Source organism: Drosophila persimilis, unplaced genomic scaffold (genome assembly GCF_003286085.1).
Source record: "Drosophila persimilis strain 14011-0111.01,24,50 unplaced genomic scaffold, DperRS2 tig00000191-arrow-pilon, whole genome shotgun sequence".
Lineage (NCBI taxonomy): Eukaryota > Metazoa > Arthropoda > Insecta > Diptera > Drosophilidae > Drosophila > Drosophila persimilis.
This window is the reverse complement of record NW_020825298.1, coordinates 5,005,920-5,033,378: the sequence shown is the minus strand read 5'-3', so window position 1 is coordinate 5,033,378 and position 27,459 is coordinate 5,005,920. Positions and strand designations below refer to the sequence as shown.

At 46.3% G+C, this 27,459-nt stretch overlaps 7 protein-coding genes across 7 annotated transcripts; 3 read left to right on the top strand and 4 right to left on the bottom strand.

Annotated features, from left to right (window-relative positions):
* Positions 1-722: 722 nt before the first annotated feature.
* Positions 723-4,161, bottom strand: LOC6589258 (putative ATP-dependent RNA helicase BoYb). The gene has a single exon (XM_026988313.1). It carries the CDS (start codon positions 4,150-4,152, stop codon positions 844-846), a length of 3,309 nt encoding a protein of 1,102 aa, XP_026844114.1. The 5' UTR covers positions 4,153-4,161; the 3' UTR covers positions 723-843.
* Positions 4,162-4,906: 745 nt separating this feature from the next.
* LOC6589259 lies at positions 4,907-6,788 on the top strand. Its single transcript, XM_002015249.2, has 3 exons — positions 4,907-4,984; positions 5,050-5,190; positions 5,247-6,788. The coding sequence occupies exons 1-3, from the start codon at positions 4,909-4,911 to the stop codon at positions 6,731-6,733; spliced, it is 1,704 nt and encodes a 567-aa protein (XP_002015285.2). The 5' UTR covers positions 4,907-4,908; the 3' UTR covers positions 6,734-6,788.
* Positions 6,692-7,268, bottom strand: LOC6589260 (membrane magnesium transporter 1). The gene is made up of 3 exons (XM_002015250.2): positions 7,172-7,268; positions 7,046-7,098; positions 6,692-6,984 (listed from the first exon to the last, which is right to left on the bottom strand). The coding sequence occupies exons 1-3, from the start codon at positions 7,251-7,253 to the stop codon at positions 6,781-6,783; spliced, it is 339 nt and encodes a 112-aa protein (XP_002015286.1). The 5' UTR covers positions 7,254-7,268; the 3' UTR covers positions 6,692-6,780.
* A 488-nt stretch (positions 7,269-7,756) lies between these two features.
* Positions 7,757-18,904, top strand: LOC6589398 (EF-hand domain-containing protein D2 homolog). The gene is made up of 2 exons (XM_002015251.2): positions 7,757-8,308; positions 18,213-18,904. Exons 1-2 carry the CDS (start codon positions 8,055-8,057, stop codon positions 18,625-18,627), a joined length of 669 nt encoding a protein of 222 aa, XP_002015287.1. The 5' UTR covers positions 7,757-8,054; the 3' UTR covers positions 18,628-18,904.
* Positions 18,905-19,026: 122 nt separating this feature from the next.
* Positions 19,027-22,157, bottom strand: LOC6589399. Its single transcript, XM_026988545.1, has 2 exons — positions 22,067-22,157; positions 19,027-22,012 (listed from the first exon to the last, which is right to left on the bottom strand). The coding sequence occupies exons 1-2, from the start codon at positions 22,135-22,137 to the stop codon at positions 19,696-19,698; spliced, it is 2,388 nt and encodes a 795-aa protein (XP_026844346.1). The 5' UTR covers positions 22,138-22,157; the 3' UTR covers positions 19,027-19,695.
* Positions 22,158-22,680: 523 nt separating this feature from the next.
* LOC6589400 (L-2-hydroxyglutarate dehydrogenase, mitochondrial) lies at positions 22,681-24,540 on the top strand. Its single transcript, XM_002015253.2, has 3 exons — positions 22,681-23,052; positions 23,132-23,992; positions 24,052-24,540. The coding sequence occupies exons 1-3, from the start codon at positions 22,916-22,918 to the stop codon at positions 24,437-24,439; spliced, it is 1,386 nt and encodes a 461-aa protein (XP_002015289.1). The 5' UTR covers positions 22,681-22,915; the 3' UTR covers positions 24,440-24,540.
* LOC6589401 (transport and Golgi organization protein 6) lies at positions 24,470-27,459 on the bottom strand. Its single transcript, XM_026988372.1, has 3 exons — positions 27,348-27,459; positions 25,083-27,290; positions 24,470-25,026 (listed from the first exon to the last, which is right to left on the bottom strand). Exons 1-3 carry the CDS (start codon positions 27,406-27,408, stop codon positions 24,524-24,526), a joined length of 2,772 nt encoding a protein of 923 aa, XP_026844173.1. The 5' UTR covers positions 27,409-27,459; the 3' UTR covers positions 24,470-24,523.

Here is a 27,459-nt window from a genome sequence, read left to right as displayed (position 1 = left end):
AAATTTTAATGTGCAAACAAAGCCCATGCATTACCATGCAGGTCCGTTTCTAGAATGGTTCGTCTGAATAAACCACCTCTCCTCCTGCTGCTGCTGCTGCTGCTGCATTGTACGTCCGTTCCCAGGCCTTAATTGGTTTCCAATAATACGATGACATTTCGGTTCTAACAATAGGCTCGCTGCATTCTGTTCGGGCCATTGTCTGCTACCATTGCGACTCGATTGCCCTGCCCGAGTGCGCCCAGACCCTGGGTGAGGTCGGGGTCTTGCCCTACGAGGACTGCACCAACCAGCTGTCGTGTGCCGTGTCCATTGGTGAGTCCACTGCCTCCCAGGCATTGACCTTCAACTCTTCAACCGCCTCTTGCAATCAATTCAATCACCAACAGTGGGTTTGGTGCTTTCGCGCTCTCTCTGTCTCTCTCTCGCCCAAATACTCGTTATATCACCCATAATATCTCAACAATAATTATTAATATAACACAAATCAGTACCCATCAGTACTGTCTGTAGTTCTACGAAGATACATTTCTAATTGATTTGTAAATTATGGACAAAACAGATAGCCAGCTAATAGTATACATAGACACAGGAGTTTAGCAAGGATTTGTGTAACCAAGAGATTCATTAAAGAGTTTTATATATGTATGTGTTTTGCGTGTCTCAAGTGTTAAGTAATATATTATTAAATGGTAAATAAATTTTACAAAATTTCTGTTTCTTCCATATAGTCTGATTGGGAATCCCAATCTCTTTCATACGATCTCTACGATGAATAGTTAATTAGTTCTCGAATTATAGAGAACACCATACAAATATTACGAAAAAAAGGTTTCTTAAATACTAATTCATGTCGATCTTTCTGTAGTCTTCCGGTCGCTCCACCCCATCCTCGGATTCTGACTCGGACTCGGTTGGCTCGCTGCTTTCCTCTTTAGCTCTGCTTTTTTGAACCATCCCCCATCCATGATCACGCATCAACTGTCCGAGGTTGGTTCGCTGTCGCTGATGCCATTTCTCCTCGACATTCATCTTGTCGTAGTTCAGTTGAAAGAACTTTGAGAGGACAAATGGGGTGGGGTAGTAGCCTGGGTTCATCTTTTGAAGCTCAATGTAAACAGTGCGCCCTTTCAGGGCATGTTGTACGCCCTTGAATATCATGCCTGTGTTTACAAAGAACTCGCAGCTTCCTGATCCGGATTCGCCTATAGGAGTGGCCTGGAAGAAAACACCAGTGCTTTCTAGCAGTCGTGTCCGGTAGGACATTTTCTCATCTACCAGGACCACCTGTAGATGGAGGGCGCCGAGGGTCTGGTAGTATTTAACATCGGGACGCGTTGCGCGCCGCAAAAGACGAGCAGCATTACTGGCTGTAACGCCAGCCCTGGCAGAAAGTGTCTCTAACTTAAATTTTTGGTTTTTTTCTTGTTTCGGCTTCTCCTCCTTGGGCTCGGCAGCGATAACGCACGGCGCCGCCTTGCTCGTGACTGCTTCCATTTCCTCGAGTCGGTCTAGCGCGGCGCATCTTCTTAAGTAGTCATAGAAATCGGCTATTGGTACCTTCTTAATATCCGAAGCTTCGGATTCTCCAGGCTGGTCCTGGCCAACAGGCATGACAGGGCTCTGCTTAGGTTCCAACTCGGAATCGGTTTCTTCCTCGGAATCTGTTTCTTCCTGGCTACGCTCCTGGCGTACACGGTTCTCCCGGCCCGTCTTAAGCTCATGGTCCACTATATCCGACATCTTGGAAGTGTCCTGCTTTGAGGGTGGGCTCTTGTCCATGTCCTCGCCGATGTGCTCTTTGTTCCCATTTGCCACCACACGTGCTCCTTCACATGAGTTCGGTTCCTTTTCCAGTTCAGGTGGATCTTGTGGGATCGGCGGGGCGTCCAGCTTGATGTGCTCCTCGAAGAATTTCAAAATCTTCTCTTTGGTCCGATCACATCGCTTGCTCATCTTTGCCTCGACCTGTGCTCTTTGCAGGTTCAAGTGGAGATTAAAAACCTTCAGCGTCTTAAGGTAGATCCTGGAAACCATGCATGTGGCGAAGATCGTGTGCGAAGTGGAAAATGCCACTTTGGCCTGGACGAAGTGGTCAACGGGCGCCGTGTTCAGCCAGTCTTGAACCGTCTGAGCATCTCTGTCAGCCCAATGGCGCTCACCCATGTGGTTAACCATTCCCAGGAGGCGCAGGTCCATGCACAATGGCGGCGCACTAACGTACTCATCGGGGCAGACATGGAGCGACATGCAGTTGGTCTCGAAACGGCGAGTGCTATAGTCCATAGCCTGGACCAGCACCATGAGGTTCGACTGGACCAGATTCACATTCTCAATGAGCGGCACGCTGAGCACCCGGACACGCTCATAGGTATAGCCAGACCCTTTCGAAGTCTTCCACAGACACACGGCTTGGTGTAGCGGTGGCCAGTAGCGTGGTGGTGGCTCCACCCTCTCCTCGGTGAGCCTCAAGTTCATCAGGACCGGAAAATTCCTGGCGGGGTGTAAGTCGCGCCATTTACCCCCCGGGGGAATGTGCTCGTAGACGATCACACAGTAGTGTCCGGGGGAGTAGACGCGCAGCACGTGGACCTTGATGTCCCCCGAACAGGGTACCGCAGATGAACGGCGATCTGCTTCGTGTAGATAATGACGATCACGGCACATAGTATCCCAGCAATCACCGTGACCCAAGATCTCTCTGCAAATCGGCTTCACAATGTTTTTCATTGCGTTCATCTCCTTGCGGATGCGAACAGCCATCGCCACAATATTGGGGTCCACCTTCTGGCGGAGCTGCATAAAATCGACTAGTTTGGGCAGCTCTCTGGCGTTCCCTTCATCCAAGAGGACAAGCGAATCCAGGATCCTTCCATCGGTTGCGGTTGCTGGTGGGTACGATGCCTTGGGATGCGTCAGTACATTGGGCACGTTGTCGGACATGAACAAGTAGCGATTCTTGAATTTGCCCCATGAGCTACTCATGTTGAAGTGGATTATGGTGTGCGCATTACGTATTCTCAGCTCGGGACAGTAGTCGGTGCAGACAAAGATCAAGCCACGGGTGTCACACGTCCAGCTGCTTACCTTATCGAGATACGGCAGATCCACGGTCTGGTAGTAGGCCAGACAGTCGTACTCGAAATACTCTAAGGATCCGACCAGGAGGGCCATCTCCTTATCACCAGCGCAGAAGATGATGGTGCGATATTCCGCCGGCGGTCGCTGACGAAGCAGTTTCACCACCGCAGTGACCTTGTCCACCGCCGCGACCATATTGACTAACAATCGCATCCCGCCATAAAGAGCAGCTTCCAGAATATCGCCAAAGATCAGGCAGGGATGTTGATTGAACCGGCGCACCTGGGCCAACAGGGCTGGAGTGTAATGTTGGGAAACCATCACCACCTGCGGACGGGGATGATGATGGGTGCCATTGCTATTGGTCATGCTTGGAATGTACTGCTTGGCCAACTCCAGTTCCTCTTTCTGCATTAAGTCCACATCATCGAAGACCACTAGCTGTAGCTGATTAAGCTTTAGCAGGCCCGCTCCTTGCTTGCGCGCGTTGGCAAATCGGGCGGGGGTGGCCACCAACACGCCTATTTCGTTGAGCCACGCACCCATGAAGTCGGGAGTGCACTCCATGGGAACGGTCAACACTCTCGTCACAATGATCCCCACTTCATCCACGGTCTCTTTCTTTGGCATTAGCGCACTGCATAAGGCGGCCACCTGCGCCAGTCGGTTTAAGTCTGGCACTAGAATCAGGGCAATGGGTCCCATTCCCTGCGATATATCCAGAAAATCAACCGCCACTTCTCTCCCGCGCCGATTCGCGGCCAGGATCGTGTTGACAACGTGGCAAACGGGCGGCACATATCCCATCGTGCGGCCGCTGCGTGGGGCACCTACGATGAGGACGCCGTGACCTGGCCCATTGAGAAGATGCGGCCAGGCATAGCTCTGCAGCCGCTGCAGACGGTTCAAGCCTAGTTTTCGCATCCTTTCCAAAATTTCCGGCATAAGTGAAACTTCTGCGAATGTGCGAAACGGCGTCACTTTCACGGTTGCATGGGCCACAACATAATCAGAGCAGTTCGGTCCTACAAGCGGTTGGATAATATCCCCTTGGTTTAATAATTTTGACATTTCGTTGGACTTATCTGATCGCTTTCAGGATGCCTCTGAATTTATTAGATTTCTTTTGGTTCTTCGAATTAATTTTTGCAAAAATGGCAGCCGGAAATAATGAACAGCTGGCAGCGCTGCAAGCGATTCTTGCATATCGATATGTTTATCGGTCTCTGTCAATCGATCTGATTATTGTAGTTGAAAAATAAATTGTTTAATTTAATTACAGAATCCAGAGAAGAGACAATGTACAAGTAATTGGTTTGTTTGTAATTCTTTAAAAGTTTAAAATTAAACAATAAAATAAATTGGAGAATAAGTCGAACTGGCATCTCGACCAACTGCAATCGCTTATCGATTATGGCGTTGAATTATCTAATTCCCGAATTTTGAAGTTTGAATATCTCCCACCTGAATATTAGTGCTCATCTCATATCTGCGAGGCCGCAATCAGAACTGCTCTACTGATCTGATAATAGTTGAATTATTGATGATGTGAACTTTGCGATAGCCATCTGGGTTACACCGATAATGGGGTCACGGAATTATGGAATATTTCAGTATGCATATGGCAGAACAATCTGCTTGTTCTGTCCCATTCTTTTGGCACTTTGACTGTTGTTTGTCTGAAAAGCTCTCTACCAGTATTGCCCATGGCTACTTCTATGGCTTATCCTTATCATTTTAACTTATGGTACAATCATTTCATTACTCTACAAATTGATAAGTCATAAAATACTCACAGATTATATTTTCAATGTGCAAACAAAGCCAATGCATTCCTTGTCCGTTTCTAGAATGGTTCGACTGAATAAACCACCTCTCCTCCTGCTGCTGCTGCTGCTGTCTTGTAAGTCCGTTCACAGGCTTTAATTGGTTTCCAATAATACGATGACATGTCGGTTCTAAAAATAGGCTCGCTGCACTCTGTTCGGGCCATTGTCTGCTACCATTGCGACTCGATTGCCCTGCCCGAGTGCGCCCAGACCCTGGGTGAGGTCGGGGTCTTGCCCTACCAGGACTGCACCAACCAGCTGTCCTGTGCTATGTCCATTGGTGAGTCCACCGCCTGCCAGACATTGACCTTCAACTGATTTGGCCGCCTCTTGCAGTCGATTCCATCACGTACCGTGGGTGTGGAGCAGATACCCCCACTACTGGTGCAACATATTCTAAGAGCTGCTCTTTGAACCTTTGCAATGCTGGGGTCTATCCTCCTGGGCGTCTCAAATGTCATCATTGTGCGGGGCCGGATTGCGTGGTGGCACCTGGGGCCAAACCAAAGCCATGCCGCTACCATCACGAGGAGGATCAATGCTACACCGAGGTACTAAATGCCACCGAGGCCTATCGCGGCTGTGTCTCGGAGGGAAACCACACCGTCTCGAGTGCCGCAAAGCTGTGCGAGTACAACGGCTGCAATGATGAGCAGGGAGCCTGGACACAGACCTGTGTCACCTGTGATTCCAGCAGTGGACGTGGCTGCAAGATGGATCTCTTTCAGGTGAACAGCGCCAATTGCAATGTGAGTCTGTACGAGGATTGCCAGCAGGATGTGCTGCTGGGTGAGCAGGACGACAAGTTCTGCTTCAGCTATCGAAAGTTGAGTCGCGTAGTGAGAGGCTGTTCCACCACACTGCCAGCGGATTTGGAGCCACTCCTAGAGGAGCTGGACAAGTGCCAAACGGGTGACAAGTGCAATGCCCGGTGTATTCCCCAGCAGCGTTGCTTGACCTGCAACTCCGTGGATCAGCCACTATGCCGGAGCAATGTCACTGCGGTAACCAACAGCACGTGTGGCTCTGCCGAGGCCTCCTCCTGCTTCGCCTGCGAGTACTCCGACTGGAATATACGCAGAGGATGCGGTGCCCCACCCACCGAAGCGGGAATCCTCAATTGCTATGAATGCGACACAGAGTCAGGCTGCAACAGTCGCGACTTTACACGATGCTATCGCTGCAGCTCGGATCAGGCGGGGGCGGCCTGTGCCAACTGGGAGCAACCCGGTGGCATATACATAGAGGAATGTGCCCAACCGGGCGCACAGTGTCTCATCCTAACCCATAGCAATGGAACCACCGAAAGGGGATGTCAGCGAGAGGATTTCAGCTGCACTTCTTCGAACCTCTCCGCCTGCAAGAGCTGTAATGGCAGCTTCTGCAACAAAGGAGCCTTTCCAGAGGAACGTCTCTGGTGCCATCAGTGCACAGGGAATCAGCCGGACTGTGAGAAAATCTCACGAGGATCCAATGCTATTCCATGTCCACTGCAGCCCAACGAACCGGCAGAACAGGCGGAGGCCTGTCTGGAATACTACGATACACACAAGCAGCTGGTTGTGCGGGGCTGTCGCTCCAATCCTCAGATGTACTACGAGTGTCTGCTGCAAAGTGGCCGCCAAGACGGTTGCCGTCTGTGCCACAGTCCAGCGTGCAATTCGAGCCCCGGGAAAGACCTACGTGCCGACTCCGAACTGGACATCAGAGCCCTTGATCTCGTCTTGGCCAAGAATTCGTCGTATTCTGCAACTCCAACGTCAGTGGTATGTGTAATTTGGTCATTGTTTAGCATAATTTATATTGTAACTGCACGAAACTGAACTAATAAAAGAGCTGGCAGCGTTTCCATTCCATGCTGCGGCGGCTCCTATTGGACCTTTTCGGATGGCGTGTAGCCCGGATTCAAAGCACGTCCGCGGTGATTAAACGAGTAGAATGATGGGAAGTTGCCCAATGTATCCCAAGTCTTTTGCTGCATGTCCACAGTGGCACGAATCTCCTTGAAGTGGCCCACAACCTCAATGATGTTGTACACAACCACCACCAGACTGATGACGGTCTGCAGAATAATCTGAAAGGGATGATGATGGATTAGGTAAAGTGGAGACTGCAATGTGGCGGGTATCCCTTACATCCAATGGCAAACTATTCCATTCCTGCTCTGTAAGGCGCAAGTACGTGCGATCTGCGGATTTTTAATTTGGGTTAGTTTTCATTTCTGGTCCAAAGTTCCCCGTAACAGCGGTGAAAATACTTACGGTGTGCTGCCGAGAAGGCGGCGTGGGCTAAGCTGGCGAAGCCAGCAATCAATAAAAGCTTGTTAAAAAAGGTGCTTCCCATTTTTGGATTCACAAAAATTCAATTTACAAAAAATTTTCTGTAAATTTGCTGGTAATTTGACAATGCGGGCACATTTAGGCAAACATGTAGCATGTACATCACATTTTTTCTTGGGTCTAATGGTATTTTTCAGGTTACGGTCACATTGAAAATACCTAAAAAACCTAATTTCATTAACAAACCAACAAAAAGGGTTCTTTAATTTAACCACTCTTGTAGAAAATTGATTCATCAATCGGATAAAATTACATGTTTAGTGCTGAGAGTCCTAGTTAGCTGGTAAAATTAGACCGAATATCAAAATTGAGGAATCTGATTTTCATCGAGATTTTTCAGTTTACGGTTACACTAAAAATATTAATGTATTTTGGTATTTTTTAAATTTCCGTTTACATCATTTTTTTTTGCATTGCTTTGCTACCTCTTTCGCGTTTTGCTTTGCTGCCTCATTCGCGTTTCAAATTTCGTTTGGTTCGGACGTTCGCGCGCATTTTCTTGAGATACAAAAAAGCTCTAATCAGACAACCACAGAACCTGCTATCAAAACTTGTATCCCGGCTTTTTGCGCGAAAAAATATCCTAAAATTCCAATCAAACCAATTTGCCGATTCACGAAACTCCTTTTTCAACCACGCCCCCGCCTATCGGTGTGTGCTTTTTGTGTGTGTATCCTGCCATCTCCTTTTGCCAGTGTGTATTTGTCCCCAGAGGGTGTGTCCCCCGTCGCCGCCGCCCACGCCTTCCAGTCTGAAGGAAAATAAATTCCAGCACAAAACAAAACAACAGAAAAAACTGACAAAAATGTCCGTCTCCTCGAATGCTTCGTCGGCCTCGCGCAATGGCAGTGTGGATGATAGCATCACTACCACCACCACGACCACGACCAATACGGACAGCTCCGAGCTGACGCACATCCTGAACCGCCGGCAGGAGATCATGGATTCGCAGGAGGCCGGCATTGATGTGCCACGCACCTTCAAGGTGGTCAATGTCTACACCGAATTCCACGAGTTTTCGCGCAAGCAAATCAAGGACTATCAAAAGACCTTCAATACGTAAGTAAATAGACACGACACCGACACGGTCAAGGCCGTAAGCACATCGTATGAAGGGGGGCTTTGTTTTCCTTTTACTGGAATGATTTGCATTGCCTTGAGATGCTTTTCAGTAGCTGCAGTGCCTCGAGTAGCTGCAGCACCCGGCGATGCTGTTTTCCCATGTCCATCAATCCAGAAGAAAACTCAAAACTCATGCGCCTAATGGGCGAATAAATTGCATTTACCAACAGACGGAGGAGAAGCTGATCTGCTGGGCTGCTGGGTGCAATGGGGCATGACTCACACCACGACGACGACGACAACGTCGACTGTCACAGTCGCTTGATTATTCAGTTTGGGTTTCAATTCGAGTCGCCTGGCGTATCCATGACTCAAGACTGATTTTTCAGCCCCCCAAACCTTGCAGATTGCACTATGTGGATACTACACATATACATATGTGGATCTCGTTACCCCGACGACAATGTCAGGCCTCGGGCACTGGCACTGACACCAACAGCTTCTCTCCAAAATGAGGGTCTCTGCTGTGGTTTTCCTAGTCTTGTGGCAGATACCCCAAGATCTGATTACAACGTTTTGCACCCGTCAGTGTCCAGTGTGAAGTGTCTAATCAACCGCAGAATGATTGCGCAATCTGTCTTTTTGTAATCTTTAGAATTTTTTCATTATTTAAATTTTGCTGTGGAATAGAACGGCACGTAGGAGAGAGGTCGGTCGGTCTACGATGATAAGACCAGACTATCTCAAAAGCTCATCCATTTATCTGTTTTTCAACTGAAATATGCTCAGAGCCAGAACCTGTCTCTCAGTAGCTGATTCAACATTTTTTCCCCACTTCCACCTGAGGCTGAATCACCCGTACTGCTAACTGGCAATTATCATCGCTGAATTGATTTCAGATGCCTGTTTTGCACTTTCTTTAAGTCATATGTATTTTAGATGTATTATTTATATACATAGCTTCCAGATAAATTGCCAGCTGGTGGTACCCTTCTGTGAATCAGCACCGCATTTGGGTCACTCCACACCCTCCAGCTCCAGTTGCAGTCATGGTGTCTGCATTGGCAAATTGTCAAAGAGTAGTAAAAACAGTCCCCGTAGCAATCTCTGACTCTGTGCTACATTATGCCACTGCCCCGTACGTGCCCCGCAATTGTAATGCCCCACAGTCACAGCCACAGACAGCGCACAGAAACAGAAACAGACAACTCCAATCCGTCTGCCAAAGCCACTGAGAACGGGCTCCAAGCAGCAACAGTTTTTTATTTTTTTGTATTTTGGTCTGGGGATTAGCTAATGTCATGTATAAGGCGAATGGAATTGGGCATGGCCAAAAACGAGCTCTAAAATTGGTTAGATAATTGCCTTTTTTGCTGTTTTCCTTTTTTTGTGGAAAAAAAAAAACATTTTTTGGTACAGGAATGATAATAGGTGAATGTTGCATTCCATTTATTAATATTTGGACATATTAATGGAAGGTTCTTTAACTTTTCAGAGGAGTAGCCGTTGAAAAACTATCAAAAGGTGACCAAAGTCCACTCAACGCGACTGAATACTTAAAGATCTCTAAAGAATCAAAAGAAATCAGAAAGATCAGATGAATCCTTAAGACGAAATAACGTAGAACTACCTAAGAAAACCTAATGTCTGGAAGCCACAGCTCGAAAAGATATATGTTCTTATCAGTCTGATTTAAAATTTAAAATGTTTGGGCAAAATTATGACTCTATGACTCTGAAAAGAAGATGTACTTTCTCAGAAAAACATTTTATTAGGAAGAAAATTCTTCTAGAATGAGTCATGGGGGGCAGCTGAATTCACTTCAAGTTCCTAGTAAGAGAACTTAAGCTGATAAATTACATATTATAAGCCCAGGAGGTTGTACTTTCAACTCTATGTGTACATCTTTAAATACGCAGTACATGATGTGAACTGATATAAACATTATTTTAATCTTAATTTACACATCAACTAGTTAATAAAACTTCGAGTTAATTCAATCCGAAGTCGAGTTCTACTGCCACTGAGAAATGTCAACCCATTCGAACCCCCCTTCCAGCGCTCTTAAAGCTTCTTCGTTTTTGTTTTTATTTAGATATCCATAAACCGGCTAACAAAGCGTCTGTTTTGTGGTCTGTGACTGGCTTTTGGCATTTCCAGTCACGTTGGTTGGGGTCGTCGTCGTCGTCGTACCTTTTGATGCAGGGCGAGGGGGTTGGGGGTATGGATGTGCTAAACTTGCAAATTTAAAGCGCACCTAAAACCTGAACGAATTTAATTAAAATATGCCATCAATTCAGTGAAATGAAAGCAAAACACTGAGGACTGAGTCACGCCTTCAATTTGCTGTTCAAAACAAATTTTGCAACTGATTCAGAATGAGGAAAGGCAATAATATTCCTGGAATCACCACAGAATTCGGATAAACAATCGAATAAAAATGTAAACAATGACAACGTCATAGAATCTTCTCTTTAAGTTTTGGGGCAAAGTCGTGCGATAAAAAAAAGACGGAACCCAACCCCAAAAATTGTGTGTAATGGAGGGGGTATGGTATATGGGGGTATATCGTTCCCGCGCTCTGGTTCCATTTTTATCATCGCATAAACCACACACGCAATGTGTAAAGCATTTCCCTCTGAATGAAATGATTTCCTGATTGTTTTTCTTTTATTTATAATACGCCATTTTCCGACAACTTTTCTGCTGAAATTTATATGGATCTTGGGCGAGGCAGAGACTTCCGCAAGGCGATAAACAGCAGAAATATACAGAATACGAGTACGATTAAGAGTACGAGTACGAGTAGAACGAGTGTTTGTGTATCGATTATGCATTTAATGGCGCCTTCGTTTCCCCATTTTCCCGGGGGAGTACAGTATGGTACGCCTGTCTGTCTGAGCGTCTGAGTGTCTGGTTCTTTGCTGATAAGCCCTGCCAATTCCTGACTAAACTTTGGCTGAAAACCACCACCCAACGAGGCTGATGATGATGATGTCCAGTAGTGTACATTTAATTCAATTTTTGCATACATACTATATGGAATATAATGGCAGCATGTAAGTGGGGAAAAAAGCTTCTTTGTGCCCCTCCGCCGCTGCTTTTGTGGGTGTCTATGTCGTCGCTCTGGTTACAATTTCAGTTCACGGACACGCACTTTACAATACAAATGGGGGGTGGCTTTTGTGGTAAAGAGAACTTTTAATTAAGTTGAATGTTGGCTTTGCTTTGCTGTAGCCATTGCCATTGCCACCACCACCACCACCACCACTACCCTATCACCCTATTAATGCAAGTATCACTGAGGCATGGCATAACCCCTTACTTACTCACTTAGTTCCCTCCTGTGTTACGCAAATTACATACTCATATGTTGCATAGGGGGTTGTTCCATTGTTGCACATTTCAGGACAATTGCAGCAAGTAGGTTCTTGAAAATGTGTTCAGATACATACATATGTGCCTCTTAGCATTCATGTGCACATACAGTGGAGGCTCTGTGAGCGGACAGATTTACAAATTCACATACTTCTGTGTGTTCAATCTATGTAGATTTCTATAAATGCAATAGAATGGCAGACATTGATTTGCTGAACAAATTTCCCAAAAGCGATTGGATACATTATTTGTGAATGAAAGTAAAGAAAGCTTTTGCGAATTTTATATAAGGAAATATTTCTTTTTACTATAGATTTACTTTCTTTGAAAAGCATGTCTTACGAATCCCTTTGGAATAGACATTTCCCTAAATAGTAGAACACTATTCTTAGATCTTATCCTCCTTTAAACGATCCATAATCCATCCACTGCAATCGTATAAGATTCGGCTCATTCACCTGTGAACATCCATCCAAAGTTTATATTTAAATATTTATAAACCCAATTGGCTCTCATAATCTGCTGTAAAACCATGAATGTCCTCGCCAAAATAGCTTTCATTGTACTTCTTCGTGCATTTTGTACGCGTATGCGTACACACCCAAAAGTGAGCAGCAAATCTGCTCCTCCTCTGAGGTTCATTGACATTCCGATTTGTTGTTTGCATAAGTTTTGATGTGCAGCCACAGCACAGCCTTTGTCCGCATCGCCAGAGCCATAGCCATAGCCATAGCCATAGCCATAGAGCCAGCCACATCTGCATTATCTGACATCTGACTGTGTCGATGCAGATATGCAGGTTTCTGGCCAATCGATAACAATGCATTATCGTTTCCACTACTCGCTTCCGGGGGCACACAGCCACTGTCACTGACACTGCCACTGCCACAGCCTCCGCTTGTAATTATTTCCGCACACATGTGCGGGACGCGAAGCGACCTTTTTTGAATTTGGCCAAAAATTGCAGATTGTGCCACGAGTTTTGAGTGGCGCTGGGGAGTCAGGCAGGCAACGCGTTGCGGCGACCAGCAGTCTGGTTTGTTCACACAGAAAACTGCAAAGTAAATGAATTGAATACTGAATGGATTAGGAAGCATTGGGCACACCAAGGTGTGTATGCTCTGGCAGGTGGTATGCTCTGTTGTAAATAACAAGTTTAGTGAGAGATTCAGACGAATATCTTCACTTTTCCTATAGCAGATATTAAATATCATACAAATATCACATTGCACTCAATTACAATCATACGGAAGACTGCAATCATGGCTATCTGCTCAAGATCCCCTTTGTAACGATCTTGAATTCCACTAAGGGATTCCTTTTTTCAGGAACACACACCATACAATATATTCTCGTATAAGGTTCCAATACCATCCCTCTTTCTGGGCTCTACAAACATCAAAGCAACATCATTATAACCCCTAAAAGGGTACAATAAAATACACTACTCAGTAGTTGAACCAATGGGCAAATGACAATAGCTTCTCTTCCTTCCTTCCCCATGTCCATGTCCACTCCATCGATGCCTCATTGTGCGCATTGTGATTACATTTTACGCGCACTTTGCGGTGGATGACAGTGACATCCCAGCAGTCCAACAGTCCAGCAGCTGCCAGTGTAGTTGTAGTTGTTACGAGTGTTGTCCACTCAATTGAGGAAATATCAAATTATGTACACACTCGTATGCAGCACGAACGACAAACGACGATCATCATTCATTGTGGCCCCAACTTGTTGCAATTAGTCATTGCATTTACATTCACTCAGTCACTCAGTCACTCATTCACTCTTTTGTTCAGCTGTTTGATTTGGCTCTCAGCTCTGATGATGCCGATAAGAACGGCTCTACGATGAGTAAATGCTGCTGGTGCTGCTTCTTGCTTCCTGCAGCAAATACTCGTACTAAAAATAAGCAGGCAACCGACCCACGCAACGCCTTTTACCCCTCCCCCATTCCCATTTGCAGCCGTTGTTTGCTCCAATTTCGAAATGTCAAAATATGCAGAGTTTATTTTCGGACTACAGTCCAATACAGTAATGGGAAGATTGTGGAGTGCAGGGCTTACAATCATCAAGCATCTTTGGGGGTCTCTAAAGGGAATGGAACAACCAGAACTAAGGGATAGCTATGGGTATACCTCATACCTCATAAAGTATATGTTATCAGAGTTTTATCGAAATATTCGGTATGATGTCGAAAATAACAAGACGCACCAAAGTTCTTTACTTCATTGAAAGATTAAACACACGGGGATCTTCCACATTATCCTACTGGCCAGTACAAAATATCCATCTCTAGCTCTCAAAAACAATAAAAGAGAACTCCCTTTGAAAGAGTAGAAGTATTCGAAATCATCAAAGAACTACCAAAAATAGACAGACGACCGCAATCTGCCAGCTCTAGAACCAGCAAAACAATCAATGTTTTCCTATTGATTAGCAATTTTACATCTTTTACAAGCATAAATATACGAGCAGTAGATACAGGTGTACAGTGTACAGGTGTATATATTGTGTAGGCCATGTGCACAGGTGCATGTTTGGTGGTTTCGAAATGAGGGAAAAACATTCAGTGAGACGATCCAAAAAACCTCCAGTCGAGTCGAGTCTGTTCGTGATGAGCGAAATAAACAAGAAATTGTGTATGCAAGAGACATCACATCATAGAGCTTTCATACATAGCAGGTACCAGTGCCAGTGCGAGTACTCCTTCTTTTTGAGGTTACAATAATACAATAGATAAAAGACAAGACCCCTCCCTGCCTTTCATATGATGAAACCTGGCGTGCTGTGCATTTCAAAGACTTACAAAACCGATAAACCCCCGTTACAATAAAGTTCAAGAACATGACGCGTTTTCTAACTGCAACAAAACCATAAAAATGAAGCGAATATCGTCGTATTGTATGCGAGTATCCATCCATGTGATGTGTCTGTCTCTGTCTCCCCCTCTCCCTCTCCCTCTTCCTCTCTCCCTTTGGCATTAACCTGCTTCGACCATCAAAAGCCTGGGCAAAAAGCGAGACCAAACCAATTACAGTGGAACTTCTGTAACACTAACGAAAGTCCATTAGAAATTAGCATTTGAATGGTGTGAATTTTTGGGTTGGAATTCTTAGAGAACTATGGAATCTGTTGCAATTCGCACACATTTTCGTTTACATCAATCAAGATTTGAGGTAGAAAATATGAAATTTTAATAATTTTGGAGAAGAATGAAATGCTAAAATACAAGTCAATTTGGATGACCTTTCAGGCTTAAATAACAATTGAATTTGCAAAGTTCTTTCAATCAATCTTTTTTATTAAATTTGATCGAAAGATAGACCTTTGAAAAGCAGAGGTAGATACATATCTCTGGTTTGTGTGTGTAGAAATTATAGTTAGGGAAGTTCGAAAAAGGGAAACAAAATCTTAAGACCCTAAAATATCACTTTAACAGACCATCTTTTAAAGTACTTGGCTGTACAGGCCTTCAGAGATCTTTGATATTAATTAATATATTCAGCAAAGTGCTTACAATATTTATTGGAAAAAGGTCTGTGTAACCCAGCGATCTTTAATTTATAGGAACTTCCTTTTAGAGAAGTAAGACTGTACCTTAAAGCATACTTCATTCACTGGTGGACTTGGACAATAGCGAGGCATTAAGTTGCTAATAGAGAAGAGCCTATGCGAGTATGCTCAATAATTGCAACTTGTGGCAGCAGCAGAGCCCCAGAAGGCGGCGCATATATGTATGTACCGCCGAGTACTCGAACACTTACGAGCACTCGCGAGTATGTAGCAAAAAAACACATGGATACATAGATAAAATTTACGATGCAAATTGCGGCAATGCATAAACAACAACGAACGAGAAACAACACTAACAATGGCCGGCTGACCCCGTTATTTGTTGAACTGTACACGAAATAGCTATAAAGATAAAGAAAAATGAAAATCGCATGCCCTGCCACAACATGCAATGAGGCATAAAGATTGTTTAGGCCCGTCAACACCCCCAGAGAAGCACACACACACACACACCCGCAGGAGGAAGTGTGAAGTTTCGATCCGATTCGATTCATTGGAATGAAAACAATCGATAAAAATTAGGCTAAATGGGGAAACATTGGATGGGAGGATGTGAGGATGAGTGTTACCACACATCGACCACAGCAGGTGCCAAGGCGGAAGAGTGGTACAGTGCCACACACCCGCAGAGAGACTCCCTCCTAGTATATTGGGCGCTAAATAGATAAATCACGATCTTTCATTGAATTAATTGCATTTAAAAAGCAGGAATTGACAGAAAGCGGAGAGACAGCGTTGCCAGCAGTAACAATAAGACGACAACACACTCACAGCATTGCCAGTTGTCACATTGACGCAATCCAACAAAAGCTATTAAAGAAAACACAGAGAAAGAGAGCTGGTGGCATGGGAGAGTGCTTCAATTGAAGTTAATTGAAGGCAGGGCAGGTGTAGTCAAGGCTATTATAAGTTACGGCATAGAACCCTAAAAAATGTCACTACAGAACCTCAGAAATAGGAAAGGTGTTTTGGGTGTCCAACAGCAATCGCAAGAAGGGGCTTTGTGGTCGAATCATCCACAAAACAAGTCGCATATTCTCCCTATAGGTCATTATCATTTATCATTTACCGTGGGGTTCAATGCCCACACACACACAATTTTTGGCAAAGTCAAAAGTTCAAACGTTTGCTTCCGTTCAACTTCCGACAGTATACGAGTATGTGGGCAGGAAATTGTGGATAAAAATGTAAATAAAAACCCATTTACCCATCTAATTGTGTAATATATTAAAAGAGAAAACACCAGATCGCGTGAGGAGTCGAGTCTTGCGGCAGATGAGCAGCAGGGAATATCAGTGGCCAAAGCAACAGCCAACAATGGTGGCGGAAACAAGTTGCACAGGCTTCACTCGACCTTGCCGCCGACAACTGAAGGATGTCGATGGCGATGATGGCGATGATGACGATGATGATTGCAACAACTAGAAACGAGTCAAACTAGTTGGGAACGAAACCTGGAGCTCTCTAGCTAAAAATACTACAAACTGAAACTAAAATGCAAGTGGCCCCACACAAGGCCAGACCAGACCAGATTTCAGCCAAGGAAGCCCGCTCCACGCTCTCCACTCTCCGCTCGTCTGGGCAACACTCCGCGAATGAGCATTACACAAATCGTTAGGCAATCGTTAGATACTGCCACTTCCACTGTCGCTCAACTTTCAGTTTCAATTTCAATTAGAAGCCACGTAATGCCGGGTGCCACAGAAGAGAAATAATTGTACAAAAAGAAAGAAAAACTATTAATAAAGTTTCGCTTTCGTTCGGAAAGCTCATAATTGTATTATGGGGGGATCTTCATAAATAATAAATAATTGTAAGAGTACGAGTACGAGTGCGAGTGCGAGTACGAGTATCTGTATCGACAAATTGCGTGATTGTGCAAGGCATTAAGGAGAGGACTGAGATGAAAGATAGTGAAAGTAATTAAAAGAGATGGTTGGATGGATGGATGGATGGATGGGGGGGAATCATCTCTCAAGCGTGATGATGGAAAGGTGTCACTCGTGTATTTTAACCGCAGTCAAAGATGGCCAATTAATTTGTGGCTGTCTGCCGCAGTGTTACGCCGTCTTCTCGCTGTCTTTAATTAACTTCAATTGCACTCTCCCATGGCATCGCCATCTATCTCTCTTTCGCTTGGGTTCGCCTTAATAATATCTGTTGGATTGCGTCAATGTGACAATTGCTGGAGTTTTTGCATTTTCTGTTGGCACTGCTGTTTGGTCGTGAGGTGTTTTGTTATTTTGCTTTCGTTTGAATTACGTTTCCCCGCTTTCCAGCTGTTTAAATGCAATTAATTTAACATAGGCCTGTGTTTATTGAATTATATTTGATCAATTTAGCAGCCAATACAGAGGAGAAGGTGTTTCTATCTCTCTCTCTGTGGGTGTGGGTGTGGGAATGTACCACACTCTATACTCTATCTTGGCATGTGGCAACTGTGTCTTTAGCAGGGCCCTGAATTTTTTTCTTCGTCTATAATTAGCAGATAATTGTTTACTAAATAAAGATGATTCGGACTAGTTAATGTATGTACTCGCAACGGAAACTGTCCCTTATTCGAGATGTAACATTCCATACAAAAGCCTTGCTCTTTTTCCAACAGAACAGCTTTTGTAGGCGTCATGAGAGCCCTTGTTAATTTTATGCTCTTTGCTTTTTATGCAGGGCTTAAATTGTTGGGAAATTTAGCCTGAAATTGGGTTGTCTGCCCACCCGTAACCACCTCTGACCTCTGACTCTTGACGCCTGTGCCTGCTGCACCCACGATTGCATTATCGATTGGTTATACCCCCACACACGCCCATAGCATTGAGGGGTCTCTTGTGGCTCGTGTCTCGTGTCTGGTGTCTGTGGGTCAATGACATCTCTCTTCTAACGTTCTATCTTTATTCATTGTTGACTAATTGATTTGCGTTTCTGCTCTGTTCTGCTCTTTCCTTTGCAGCTACGACACGGCTCGCGATGGTTTCTTGGACCTAAATGAGCTCAAGTTCATGATGGAGAAACTGGGTGCACCGCAAACCCATTTGGGCCTCAAGAAAATGATCGCCGAGGTGGATGAGGACAACGACGGGAAGATCTCGTTCCGTGAGTTCCTGCTGATCTATCGCAAGGCCCAGGCCGGCGAGCTGGACAGCGAATCGGGTCTGAATCAGTTGGCCCGTCTCACCGAAATCGATGTGGACCAGGTGGGCGTCAGTGGAGCCAAGAACTTCTTCGAGGCAAAGATCGAACAGCAGCTAAGGACGAACAAGTTCCATGACGAGATCCGGCAGGAGCAGGAGGATCGACGCCGCGAGGAGGAGGAGCGTTTACAGCGCCGGCAGCAGTTCCAGCAGCGGGCGGCGATCTTCCAATAAAGACCCTGTCCCCTTTTGTAGTCTAGCGCGTAATGCTTTTTGGGCGTAGGTTAAACAAAATGTGGAACTAATCTTAGGAGGAGCAGGCAGGCAGGCAGAAGCAGGCATTTTTCAAGCATCAAGCACATCACATACGAGTACTACTGTAATCCAATATCCCATATCCATATTAATCGTCCATATATATACATACATGCATACATACTACATAAAACATACCTACTACATAGATAAACGATCCATACCAAATGCCTAAGTTATACACTATAATTAGTTACTCGATTTAAGTGGGGAATAAATTTTAGTTTTTTTCGTTTCATCCTGTTTTTATGTTCTTTGAATTTTTCTGCTTTGTTTTATGTTTAGTTTTTATTTTCACAAAATTTGTTTCTTTTTATTGCAATTTGTAATTGTAGTGCCATTTTTTATTTGTGTTTTCTTTTTTAGTTTTGTTTTTAATAAAAGTGAGGAAAATCGAATAGATTTATGTTGATAAGCAAAAACCTTAAACCATCTTATCGCCAACCTTCTTTGTATATATAGAAAACCTTTGTTGAATATTGAATTTGGTTTCAAATCGGAATATATGCAATTTAAGTTTGAATTTCAGTATTTTCATATGTTAAATTAAGCCATCAAAAGCAATACTAACGCATTAAATATGAATATTGAATACAAAATACATACTTTTAGTGAGCGCAAAACTTATAACGCAAACTGAATAAATTGATAAATAAATGTATATAATACAAATAATATGTTTTAACTACTGATTTCTTTTATAATTATTCATATTCTATTGAGATTCAGTCGCCTATTTGAAGGATTGGCAGCATACTCCATAATCGTAAATCTTTATAGCCCTAGGCCACCAGAGCCCCCCATAACGCCAAGAGCTGCATGCCAATGAGAACTCTTCATAGCCTTTGAGGGTGAGGCCACTAAGCAGGCACCCCATGGAGCTCCATGGGGCTCAGTGCTGACATATAGAAGCAATACATTAGGCTCGCAAAAGAGCACAACGTTTCAGCTTTATTCTGTGGAAAGATTTCCCTTTCGATTCGTGGCTCACTCTCCTGCCCCGCCACGATGCTGGGAGTGTCTGCATCTCAGCATATCGCACTTGAGGGCATAGCAATGCCTACACACTGGACACTCGTGTGGCTTGAGCTGTAGGTGGTAGCCCTTGATGTGCTGCGAAAGGCCGTTCCGTCGCTTAAAGACACGCTGACAGATGCCACACTTGTGCTGTCGCTCCGTCGTGTGGGTGATGTGATGCTGTCTTAGACCACTGAGCGATCCGAACGACTTCTTGCACACGCTGCAGGCGTAGGTGGTGGTCACAGTTGGTGTTTGCGATTGCGATTGCGATTGAACGGCAACAACTCTCCGCGCCTTCGTCTGAACCTTTGCCTTGGACGGGGAATGGCGTGGTCGGCACTTGAGCTCGTGCCGGCGATAGAGTCGCCAATGAGTGAAGGTAATGGCCTGGCAGTGACGGCACTTGAAACTCTGCAGACGCCGCGTACTCCTCAGCGACAGGGACTGACAAATGTAGCGCATATGTTGCCGTAAACCCAGACGCGAGCTGAACAGCTTCAGGCAGCCGCAGCATCTGGCGGCAAAGGGACGATTCAGCTTGGCAAAGTGCGTTTTCAGTTGCCGATGGCGTAGCAGTCGATTTAGGCTGGCAAATCCTCTTCCGCAATGTTCACAGCGATGCCGGTTCGGATTCTGTTTCGTAGTATGCTTCAGTATCCTACACTTCCGCTGCAGACGACGATATTGGAAGGCCAGCTTGGCCAGATTGGCCGTGACCACTGCCAGTTGGGGGTCTGCGGCAGGATTCACTGCCACTGGCGCCGCTGACGCCGCCGCTGTTAGCTGTGCTGCCGTCGGTAGGATATCGTTGTGATGCAGAAAGCTGCGCTGCATGTCCAGTATGTCGATCTTTTTCTTCGCCGGCAGCTGAGTGGGCAGCGGACTGGCGGCGGCGGCGACTGCTGCTGGGGTGTTCTGCCAGTCCGGTTGCCAGTACTCATTCGGTTGTGTTGCTGGCAGGCCCACAGAGCAGCCGCTAGCCTCCAGTTTGAGCTGGTTCGTTGGAATGCTGGGCAGGCTGATGTTCAAGGGTGGCACACTCACCATCGGTGTGGGTGTACTGTGGGCGTGGGTGTAATGCTGGCTTAGACCATCCACCGTAATGAACTTGGCCGTGCAGAGGCTGCAGTTGTGCAGACGAAAGGCGGCCGAGGACTGCACCACGCTGTCGTTGAGCACCACAATGTTGGGCTTGGGCGGAACAGCTGGGGGCGGCAGCAGTTCGCACAGCATTTGATTTGGTATCTGGCTGACATTGGTCACAATGGGCTTGCAGGAGCGGGGCTCTGGAGCTGATGTGGGCGGCGGGGGCAGCAGCAGCGGTGGCGGTTCGGCAGATTCAACGCCTTCCACTTTCTCCGTTTTGTACTGATGCGGCGGCAGCACCCAATCCTCCTTGGCATAATTGTGCTCTTCGTTGAGGAGCTCGGATTGAAGCATCTCATTAGCCGTGGGCAGATCCCCTGAAGTGCGGGGCTGCTTCGCCTGGCACTGCCCGACATCCGCATCATCTGGTATGTTGATAAACGGATCATCTAGATTAATAATCTCCATGATATCACAGTTATTTATTATGTCCTGGGCATTTAGCATGGGAAAATCGCAGAATTGGAACTTCTGTTCAGTTTCATCGTTGGTGCCGGGCTCATGGTCGCACCCATCATCCAAGGCCATATCTAGTTCGTCGGGGAATAGATTGTCCAGGCTCTCGCAGGCCTCCTGCTTCACCCGCACCAGTGGTTCCTGTTTAATCTTCAACTGACGTCGATATTTCCGCTGCAGTTCGCTTTGAGTCTGCAGAACCACATCGATGAATTGCGAGAAGCGTTCCAGCTTCTTGTAGCACTCCGAGCAAATATCCTTGGGCAGCGTATCATCCTGCAGGATTTGTAGAGTTGGAAAACACTTCTGAATCATGCCAAAGAGCTCGAAACTATTGTCAAACGAAACGCAGTCCATAGCAGAGGAACCACAGAAGCGACAGGTGCCCTTTGTACCACTGACTGGAGCTTCGGCGGCACTGGACAGCGTCTGTTTACTAGCACACTCTTGCCATCGGCTGTTGGTCACCTGTTCCACAACCACATTCAATGATTCCGATTCCGTCAAACGCACTGATGGCACTGCATTCTTTTTCAGAGTTTTCCGGTTATGGCTGCAACTGAAATCTGTATCCACGAAGTGGCGGCTGCAGACAGCACTCCACCGGGATGGCATCCATTGGGGACTACGTTGCGTAAATTCCTTCCACTTCTGGAACAAATCCTTTCGCTTGAAGGGGAATCTGTAAGTGCAATCATCAGAAGTTGTTTTACAATTTTGAATGCGAGCCACCCACTTGTGGAATGATATACTAGTAGCGTGCGCATATTTATCGTTGCAATTTACCACCGCGCAATATGCGGGCATGTCTTGGAAGGCAATCTATAAGCTTCAATTGGCAATATTTTATATACTTTGTTTTGTTTGTTTTGTTTTTTTTGCCAAAAATTCCGTGCATCAGCTGTTTCTATTTTGCCATTCGCAGGGAAATGCAGTACGGGTAGTGTTGTAAGGCGACCACTACCCTAACGGGTTTATCCATGACCGGAACGTTAATACCCTTTCAGATCGATCGTTGCTATGGTATATATATAATATTTATCTGATCTGGATGTGATATGGTTCAGATTGATATCAAGGCATGAAATTACAGCATAAAGCTTTTTTTGTACACTAAAAATCCTGTGCAATCCACTTATGTAACATTGTATTGAAAAAATAGATGCTTTAAAAACTGGGAAATTGTTTTAATGTTGGCGAAGATCCGCTCTTTGCATTGCAATCATTTCCTCAAACTCACTATACTCTCAGCAAGGGTACAAACAGCTGATAGTAACACATGTTATCCCCGCCACCCAACCCACCCATTCCCTCATCCAAAAACACTTATCAATTAACGCTTTTATGACGATTCCCCGTGTAGATCGTCTAGGCTGCGGCCCCAAATTTTCAGACGACAATACCACATACGAATTCTCGCCCCACGGAATTCTTTCACTGCTCTGCGCTTTAGTCTCTCTGTTCGTGCGGTGGCGGTTAGTACATATGTATGTACTCTTTTGGGCAAGGTCAGACAAGGTCTTTGACATAGAAAAACGTACATTTTACGCCGGATTCGATTGCGAGAAGAAAGTGAACAGGAACAATGGCACAAGTGCGACAACTGTTACAAGTGGGTGGCCCACTTTTAGGACGTGGTCTGGCCAATGCCGGTGGTGCATCGACGGCCACCGCAGCGAAAAAGAACCACAAACGGTGGCAGAGCTCCTCGATTAGTGCTGGGTAAGAAAATCATAGATAAGTTCCATTTTTATGGCGCGTGTGCGGTAATAATACTGCCCTCTCCAACCCCACCCAATAGAGATTACGATCTGGTTGTGGTCGGCGGCGGTATTGTGGGAGCGGCTTCTGCCAGAGAGATTCTTCTGCGGCATCCCTCGCTGAAGGTGGCCATTCTGGAGAAGGAGCCCAAGCTGGCCTTCCATCAGAGTGGACACAACTCGGGAGTCATTCATGCCGGCATCTACTATAAGCCAGGCACTCTGAAGGCGCGTCTCTGTGTGGAGGGACTGCATTTGGCATACAAGTATTTGGATGACCACAAGATTCCGTACAAAAAAAGCGGCAAACTGATAGTGGCCACTGATGAGAAGGAAGTCAAGCTTCTGGAGGATCTTCAGCAGCGTGGCATTGCCAACAAAGTGCCCGATCTTAAGATGATAGAGGGGGATGCCATCCGGGAGATTGAGCCTTTCTGCAAGGGCATCAAGGCTCTCCACAGTCCACACACTGGTATCGTGGACTGGGCTTTGGTCACGGAGCACTATGGCGAGGACTTTAAGCATGCAGGGGGTCGGATTTATCTGGACTACAATGTGACAAGGTTCAGCGAAACAAAAGAAGGAAGCGCCGACTATCCAGTGACCATCCATGGATCGAGGCCGGGTCAAATAGTGCGCACCAAGAATGTTCTCACCTGCGGTGGCCTTCAGTCCGATTTGCTGGCTGAGAAGACTGGCTGCCCCAAGGATCCTCGCATTGTGCCCTTCCGCGGAGAATACCTGCTGCTGTCCAAGGAGAAACAGCACATGGTAAAGGGTAACATCTACCCGGTGCCAGATCCACGATTCCCCTTCCTGGGCGTGCACTTTACTCCGCGAATGGATGGCTCCATTTGGCTGGGACCCAACGCTGTGTTGGCTCTGAAGCGGGAGGGTTACACGTGAGTGGGAGTCCGCTCCGAACAATATTATTCTGATTCTAATTCCTTCTCGTTTATAGCTGGGGCGACATCAACCTCTTTGAGCTGTTCGATGCCCTGCGCTATCCCGGCTTCATGAAGATGGCCAGCAAATACATTGGCTTTGGCCTCAGCGAGATGTCCAAATCGGCCTTCATCAATCTGCAGATCAAGGCCTTGCAAAAGTACATCCCCGACATCACCGAATACGACATCCAACGTGGTCCGGCGGGTGTGCGTGCCCAGGCCATGGATCTGCAGGGTAATCTGGTCGACGATTTTGTCTTTGATCGGGGCGTAGGATCGGGTGCTTTGGCCAAGCGCGTCTTGCATTGCCGTAATGCTCCATCGCCGGGTGCCACCAGCAGTTTGGCCATAGCCAAAATGATTGCTGATAAGATTGAGGGGGAATTTTCTATTGGCAAGTGAGACGATGATGATAAGAAATATGTTTGTTAATTTGATCTTAAGCATTGCTCTTGCATTTAAAAGTTATTTTATTTTATAAAACCTTTAATTCAGTTCCAAAATATGAGGGTTTCTCCTTGCTGGAGGCTTATCCTTGATACCCATCACCTTTATTTCTTTGTGCAAGGATTGCGCTTCTAGACAGGTCTGGATTAGCTTCCGGCACTTTTCATTCAAGATCTTTAGACCATTGGCCGCATGCAGACGCATGGCTGGGTCACACGATTCCTCCGATTCGATGGCTCTCAGAAGACGATAAATGGGTAGCAGCATTTCCTGGTAGGCAATGAGATTATCCATGCCATTCAGGAGTTCAGCTAAAACAAAGACAGCAGCCCGCTTGGCGGGCAGATATCCTCCTGTGGCACTCAGTTCGCTGTTGATCAGATCCAGCAGCTCCTGGAAAAAGTTCTGCACCTGGTAGGCCAGTAGGCGACAAAGCTGGGCGAGATTTGCAAAGGCGGACGTGCGAAACTCGTGGAGAGACGACCGCGAGCCATGCATAAAGCAATTGAGGAGCACACCCTTGTACCGATAGCATAGGGGACCTGTAAAATCCAATCTTTAAGAAATCCTCCCATCAAAAGCGGCATCCATCACTTACCCAGCTCCTGCGAGGCCTTCAGGATAGCCTCTCCCACCACCAGACGATAGTCCAGATCGGCCGTCTCCGACAGATACTCGTCACTCAATTTGTCCAGTACTTCGGATTCCATCACATGAACCAGGGCCACAAAGAGTCGCACACAATTCAGGAATGTATAGGACTCCTTGTCCTTGAGTGTGCTGAGGGCCAGGGCTATGATTAGATGACCCTGGGCCATCGTAGCGGGGTCCTTCCGCTGCAGGAGGTCCAACAACATTTGTATGCCATAGACCTGCAGATGTGATTCCTTCTCCTCGATGAGGGAACGCGCTTTCTGAAATGGCTGCAATTTGAGGGCTTCACTTGGCCGCCACTCGCCATGTAATATATTGAGCAGGGATTCCACTGATTTCTTGATCAAGCGATTGACTGACAGAGCTCCTAGCTTGCCGAGTTGCTCCTGCAGCTCTCTTGTGCTCTCTGTCAGCTGCAAATCCTCACTGCGTTCTAACAGCTCCTGCAGAAGGTTGAGAATAAGAAGTAGGGTCTGATCAGTGGCCTCCTCTTCTGCGGTCAATCGCTGCTGCAGTAAATCCTTGAGCAGCCGCAGGAATTCTTTGGTTTGCATCGCCAACTGTGCTCGCAACGGCTGATGGGACACCAATTGATTGAGAGCTATCAGCAGATCTAGTTTTAATTGGTAGTTGTGCTTTAGGAAGGCCACGAGTTCCGTTTCCGTGTATAGGAAATCCACTCCTGATGTGGATTTCTCCTTCAATTGGCAGCCTATGAAACCCAAAAGTGCCAGGAATACGTTGCAGGTGAGAGCATGATGCGAACTGGACATCAATAGACTGGGCAGTATCCGGGCCATGTCATGGTCTATCTGGTGATCCGCAGGGGCTACTTTTACCTGAACTCGATCCGATTCTGTTGAGGGCAGGATTAATATGCGATGGTGAAGGCATTGCCAGATAGGTTCCTCTTCGAGCTGCCACGTGAACAAACGTTGGACTATTGCAGGCAGCTCCTTATCTCTATCCCGATTGTCCAAGCAGCGGGATATGATAACAGCCAACTGCTCCCTGGCAGGCACCTCCCTGGGAAGGCCATCGTACAGCTGGAGCAGAAGAGGTAGAAAGCGTGTGAGCAAATTACTCGGCAGACATGCCACGCTGGAGCTGCAGAAAAGATGTTGCCAGAGCTGGATACGATTGCATAGCTCCTCATGGTTCATCAGGAACAGACCACTTATCAGATCTTTCGGATCACTGAGCACCTGCCAATGGGAGGACAGGTACTTCTCAATCGTCTGCTGGTTTTGTGCACCCAACTCATAGAGTCTTCGCAGGGACAGGACACCCACACACATTCTGTTGGCATCCATCAGAGATAATTTACAATAGTCCAGGACCTGAAGCATCATTTCATACTGTGCCGCCTGCGAGCAGTCATTCCTAGCCACGATACTCGCAACGATCTCTGCAGTTCTCGTGGCACTCACATTCGGTGTCTGCTGCAGAGCATCCACGAAGCCGGCATAACCCTGCGGTGCGTGTAGCTTTCCCAGCAGCTGCTGGTGCAGGGCCTTGGCCAAGGGGGGACACAGTGGAGTGGCCTTCAGTAAGAGCAGATGCCGAAAAAAATCCGATTTGGATTCATGTCGCCAGAGGTAGGCGAGGGCTGCCTCCAGCTGCGGACGATTAATTTGGATGCGTAGACTCATGATGGCTGCCAGAAGATCCCGCTGCACTAGCTCCATGGAATTGGCTATGTGAAATTGACGTATGGGAACCAGTCGGACGAAGAACTGAACGCTGAGGAGTAGCAGCGAGGGATTGCATTTGACTTTGCCCTGTGCCTCTTTGAAAATGGGTGATTTAAGGAAATCCTCATGCAACTGGCAGCGGAGTGCGTAGTAGGACAGCTCCTGGGTGGCTTGGATGCACAGCTTAAGGTGTGCCACCGATATAAGGTCCTCCTTGGCATCGCTATCAAAGTTAATGTTCGAGAAGAGCATCTGGAGCGCATGCTGCAGACGGATAACGTAGCATATGGCGGGATCTGAACAATCTATGAGCGCCTCCTCTTCGGGGGTCAGCTGGAATAATGTGCATAGCTTATGCAGCTGTTTCACAACGTTTTGTTTGGCATATTTCCCCAAAATGTTCAAATTCTGAACAATCGAGGAATCGGAAACCGACTGAATTCCATTTGTCGTATTTGCTGTGATGAAAACACCAATTAGTTAAATTGTTTACACCTAAACACGCTAATTTTTACCTAGAGCCTGTTCGAACTTTAAACTCTCCAGCAGGGAAAAGTATTTTGCCGTGTTAATCATTGTAGTATCTGAATCGTAATTGTCATGCAATGTTATTGTTATCGGCCAGAG

Excerpts from the sequence above, each read along its gene's own strand:
- LOC6589399 (XM_026988545.1), bottom strand. The coding sequence starts at position 22,137 with ATGCCCGCATATTGCGCGGTGGTAAATTGCAACGATAAATATGCGCAC. Across the intron at positions 22,013-22,066 it reads ACTAGTATATCATTCCACAA|ATTCCCCTTCAAGCGAAAGG; the intron begins GTGGGTGGCTCG and ends TTGCACTTACAG.
- LOC6589400 (XM_002015253.2), top strand. The coding sequence starts at position 22,916 with ATGGCACAAGTGCGACAACTGTTACAAGTGGGTGGCCCACTTTTAGGA. Across the intron at positions 23,053-23,131 it reads AGCTCCTCGATTAGTGCTGG|AGATTACGATCTGGTTGTGG; the intron begins GTAAGAAAATCA and ends CCCACCCAATAG. Across the intron at positions 23,993-24,051 it reads CTGAAGCGGGAGGGTTACAC|CTGGGGCGACATCAACCTCT; the intron begins GTGAGTGGGAGT and ends TCTCGTTTATAG.
- LOC6589259 (XM_002015249.2), top strand. The coding sequence starts at position 4,909 with ATGCATTCCTTGTCCGTTTCTAGAATGGTTCGACTGAATAAACCACCT. Across the intron at positions 4,985-5,049 it reads GCTGCTGCTGCTGCTGTCTT|GCTCGCTGCACTCTGTTCGG; the intron begins GTAAGTCCGTTC and ends TTCTAAAAATAG. Across the intron at positions 5,191-5,246 it reads GTCCTGTGCTATGTCCATTG|TCGATTCCATCACGTACCGT; the intron begins GTGAGTCCACCG and ends CGCCTCTTGCAG.
- LOC6589258 (XM_026988313.1), bottom strand. The coding sequence starts at position 4,152 with ATGTCAAAATTATTAAACCAAGGGGATATTATCCAACCGCTTGTAGGA.
- LOC6589260 (XM_002015250.2), bottom strand. The coding sequence starts at position 7,253 with ATGGGAAGCACCTTTTTTAACAAGCTTTTATTGATTGCTGGCTTCGCC. Across the intron at positions 7,099-7,171 it reads CGCCTTCTCGGCAGCACACC|ATCGCACGTACTTGCGCCTT; the intron begins GTAAGTATTTTC and ends AAAAATCCGCAG. Across the intron at positions 6,985-7,045 it reads GGAATAGTTTGCCATTGGAT|ATTATTCTGCAGACCGTCAT; the intron begins GTAAGGGATACC and ends CATCCCTTTCAG.
- LOC6589398 (XM_002015251.2), top strand. The coding sequence starts at position 8,055 with ATGTCCGTCTCCTCGAATGCTTCGTCGGCCTCGCGCAATGGCAGTGTG. Across the intron at positions 8,309-18,212 it reads TATCAAAAGACCTTCAATAC|CTACGACACGGCTCGCGATG; the intron begins GTAAGTAAATAG and ends TTTCCTTTGCAG.
- LOC6589401 (XM_026988372.1), bottom strand. The coding sequence starts at position 27,408 with ATGATTAACACGGCAAAATACTTTTCCCTGCTGGAGAGTTTAAAGTTC. Across the intron at positions 27,291-27,347 it reads AAAGTTCGAACAGGCTCTAG|CAAATACGACAAATGGAATT; the intron begins GTAAAAATTAGC and ends TTTTCATCACAG. Across the intron at positions 25,027-25,082 it reads GAAGGCCTCGCAGGAGCTGG|GTCCCCTATGCTATCGGTAC; the intron begins GTAAGTGATGGA and ends TGGATTTTACAG.